We start from the raw sequence: 2,979 nt of genomic DNA, 5'->3' as shown, positions 1-2,979 counted from the left end.
AAAGCAGAGAATGAAACTCAAGGGGATAACTTGCTCCTTCAGGGGTTAGGTGTTCAGTGTTAAACCCCCAAGTGCTTCCCTGTCCGCCATCACTGCTGGCGTTTTTTGAAATTAGTTTTCTGATTCTGAACTCTGGCAGTGATTCCCCCCTACATCCAAGTCAGAATTTAGGGTTCTTCTTCCCCACTTGAGGGACTCAACCCTAGAAGGGAAGGAATGCTCTGGGTGATCCTAATAGAGAAGTAGGTATGGGGACCTTGGCTGACACTGTGCCACCTGCCCTCTGGGCTGCAGTGGGATTTGCCGTGAGGGGGACCAGCTGGTGGTGGGCCCCACGGATGATGGCTGCTTCCTGGAACTGAGAGTATGCAGCATCCAGCGCAACCGCTCTGCCTGTCGTGTGCTGCGAGCTGGTCAGGCTGCTACATTGGCGCTTGGGGACTTTGACCGTGCCCTGCTTCGCAAGGTGAGGTGGGTGCATGGGTTGGGGAGGGAACACTAAGAGAAGTGCCTAGGAGACTGGCTACTGAATGAGCACCTACCTAAGGTGCTTCAGAGAAACTCAGAGAAAACACACTCTCTGACCCAAGAAGCTTCTGGTCTAGCTACAGAGACTATAAAAACAGCTTAGCATACTCATGAAGTGCAGATCACTAAATATGAATCACTATGTTACACTATTTTTAGTGCACACTATTTTTAGCGTTCAGGACCCTAAAAATGCAAAGCGTTAGATGGGCTAGAGGACGTAGGAGGTGGGTAAAGACTCATTCCCTCTGAGAGTTTTGATTATTGTCTTTTGAAGTCGAGGTGTTTAGAGTTGTGTAGAGAAAGAGGAAATTCAGGAGCTATAAAGGGTGTGGGATGGCTGGGTAGGGAGAGTCTGATGTTAGAGCTGCCCTTCCTGGGCCTGGGGTCTGTTCCTCCCCAGGGCATGGTGATGGTGAGCCCGGAGATGAATCCTACCATCTGCTCGGTGTTTGAGGCAGAGATCGTCTTACTGTTCCATGCCACCACCTTCCGACGAGGATTCCAGGTGACAGTACACGTGGGCAACGTACGTCAGACGGCAGTGGTGGAAAAGATCCATGCCAAGGTGAGAGGGACCTGGCCTTCCATTTCTCCAGAGGTCAGAAAAGAGGGAGGCCTGCCCCAGACTGGCAGAGAACTCCTTGATCCCACAATGGGAATAAAACCCCACTTAGGGTGGGTAGCGGCCTGATAGGCCTCTGGAGGGTGGAGAGCCACAGCTGGCATAGAATGGGACAGAAGGCACTGGCCAGGGGAGTGACCACTTATCTGCTGCAGGACAAACTGCGGACAGGCGAGAAGGCAGTGGTACGTTTCCGCTTCCTGAAGCACCCAGAGTACCTGAAGGTGGGCGCCAAACTGCTGTTCCGGGAGGGTGTCACCAAGGGCATCGGCCATGTCACTGATGTACAAGCCATTACTGCAGGAGAAGCCCAGGCCAACATGGGCTTTTGAATCCTTCAGGCAGGGACAGTTCTATTGCTGTCCCTACAATATATAAGGTGACTTCCGGCCATGCTGCCCCGCCATTGGCGGCTCTGTGTGTTAATAGGCTAGGGAGAGAGGGGTGCTGCCACTTGCTCCCTGCCAACTTTCTGGAGAGGTGCCAAACTTGGTGTGGCCAGGAAAGGGCAGTCCTGAGGGAGAAGACAGGATTCAGGGCAGTGCTCAGAAGCTGTGTGCTCACCTGGTTGGCTCATCAAACCTGGCAACCCTGTGGCCTGTCTGCTGGAGCTGACTACATCCACTCATCAATTCCTCGGCCCCACTGCTAAGACTGGGCATGTTTTGCTGGTGTGGTCTCTGCACTTCAGGAATTGTCACAACGGGGTGGCCCTCAAAAGCACTCCTTTTTCTATACCTCTTCTCAAGGCCATGTAAGTTGCCCATCTCTACCTGGCTGTGGACAAAAGGTTATCTGCTCTTGGCCATCTGGTGGTGGTGGCTCAGAGTCTGAAGAAATGGCACAGGGACAGTGAATGGTAGTGTTCCCACCCTGTGCTGAGGCCTGAGGCCTCTTCCTCAGCTTTATCTCCCTTTCACTCAAGGGCCATTTCCCCAGTCCCTATCTCCCTCACCCTCTCCCGGCTCATAGGCCCCACAGGTGCTATTTGTTGTGCTGGCCCAGGCGTGGGGCTACCAAGCAAAGGCTTGGCATATACCAAAGGCCAGCTGCATGCCCATCAGTCTGGTCCTTTTCCTCTGTGGTCATGTTGGCTTTCATGCTGGATCAAATGTTTTACTTTCCCAGACTGGTGGTATCTGAGTTCCCCATCCTACCACTCTCACCCCACCTTCCTGCCCCACCTAAACCCTCTTGTTTTAGTAATCTGTAGTGACTGTTCCCTTCCCTCTGTTGCAGGGAACCAGGAGGAAAGGGAAAGATGTTGCCATATTTCCTACTCTTTAGGCATGGACTCTCCTTTCCCTTTGTTAGTGTCCTGGGTTCCCATGGACTCAGGGATTTGTTGGCTGAGGTTTCTCTGCGCATATATATATATATATACACACATATGTATATATATTTAAATACACATATATATTGTACAGAATAAAAATGTTTTATTGAATACAGTGTGCTTATGCGTTAGCTACAGGCTCAGCTTCCTTCCAAGGCTAGATACCTCTCCAGGATTAGAGACAAGTGAAACCCCAACATTGCTGAGCCCTGAATGTGGAAAGAACCCAGCTGGTATCTCATTCACCATTCTTTTTCTCTCCTTCACATAGGTTCAGAGTTCCAGTATTGTAACCAAGTATTGTGGCCTGTTTTCTGTAGTTCAAGTGAGCAGAGTACTGAGGCCTTTCACGTGAAATAGATAGCTACCGTGTATTTGAAGAGTTGGCCACTTGATGATGGTCAGAATAGTAAGGAGCCCACTTCTGTGCCCTGTCAGAGATACAGTGCCAGCTACTTAGAGTAGAATTTAGAGACAAAAGGTAATCTGT

The 2,979-nt window shown here is 50.7% G+C and overlaps 1 protein-coding gene across 2 annotated transcripts in view; it reads left to right on the top strand.

The window, feature by feature from the left end:
• GTPBP2 (GTP binding protein 2) overlaps positions 1-2,613 on the top strand; it is an 8,900-nt gene extending 6,287 nt beyond the window's left edge. For both annotated transcript variants that reach the window (XM_011986797.1, XM_011986798.1), the window contains exons 10-12: positions 295-466; positions 932-1,096; positions 1,309-2,613. In XM_011986797.1, the coding sequence (XP_011842187.1) occupies positions 295-466; positions 932-1,096; positions 1,309-1,485 (514 nt within the window). In that variant the 3' untranslated portion in view covers positions 1,486-2,613. The remainder of the gene's footprint in view (positions 1-294; positions 467-931; positions 1,097-1,308) is intronic.
• The last annotated feature ends 366 nt before the right edge of the window (positions 2,614-2,979 follow it).

The sequence above is a fragment of the Mandrillus leucophaeus genome, unplaced genomic scaffold, assembly GCF_000951045.1.
Source record: "Mandrillus leucophaeus isolate KB7577 unplaced genomic scaffold, Mleu.le_1.0 Scaffold3, whole genome shotgun sequence".
Taxonomy (NCBI): Eukaryota; Metazoa; Chordata; class Mammalia; order Primates; family Cercopithecidae; genus Mandrillus; species Mandrillus leucophaeus.
This window is presented reverse-complemented; position numbering and strand designations above follow the sequence as displayed.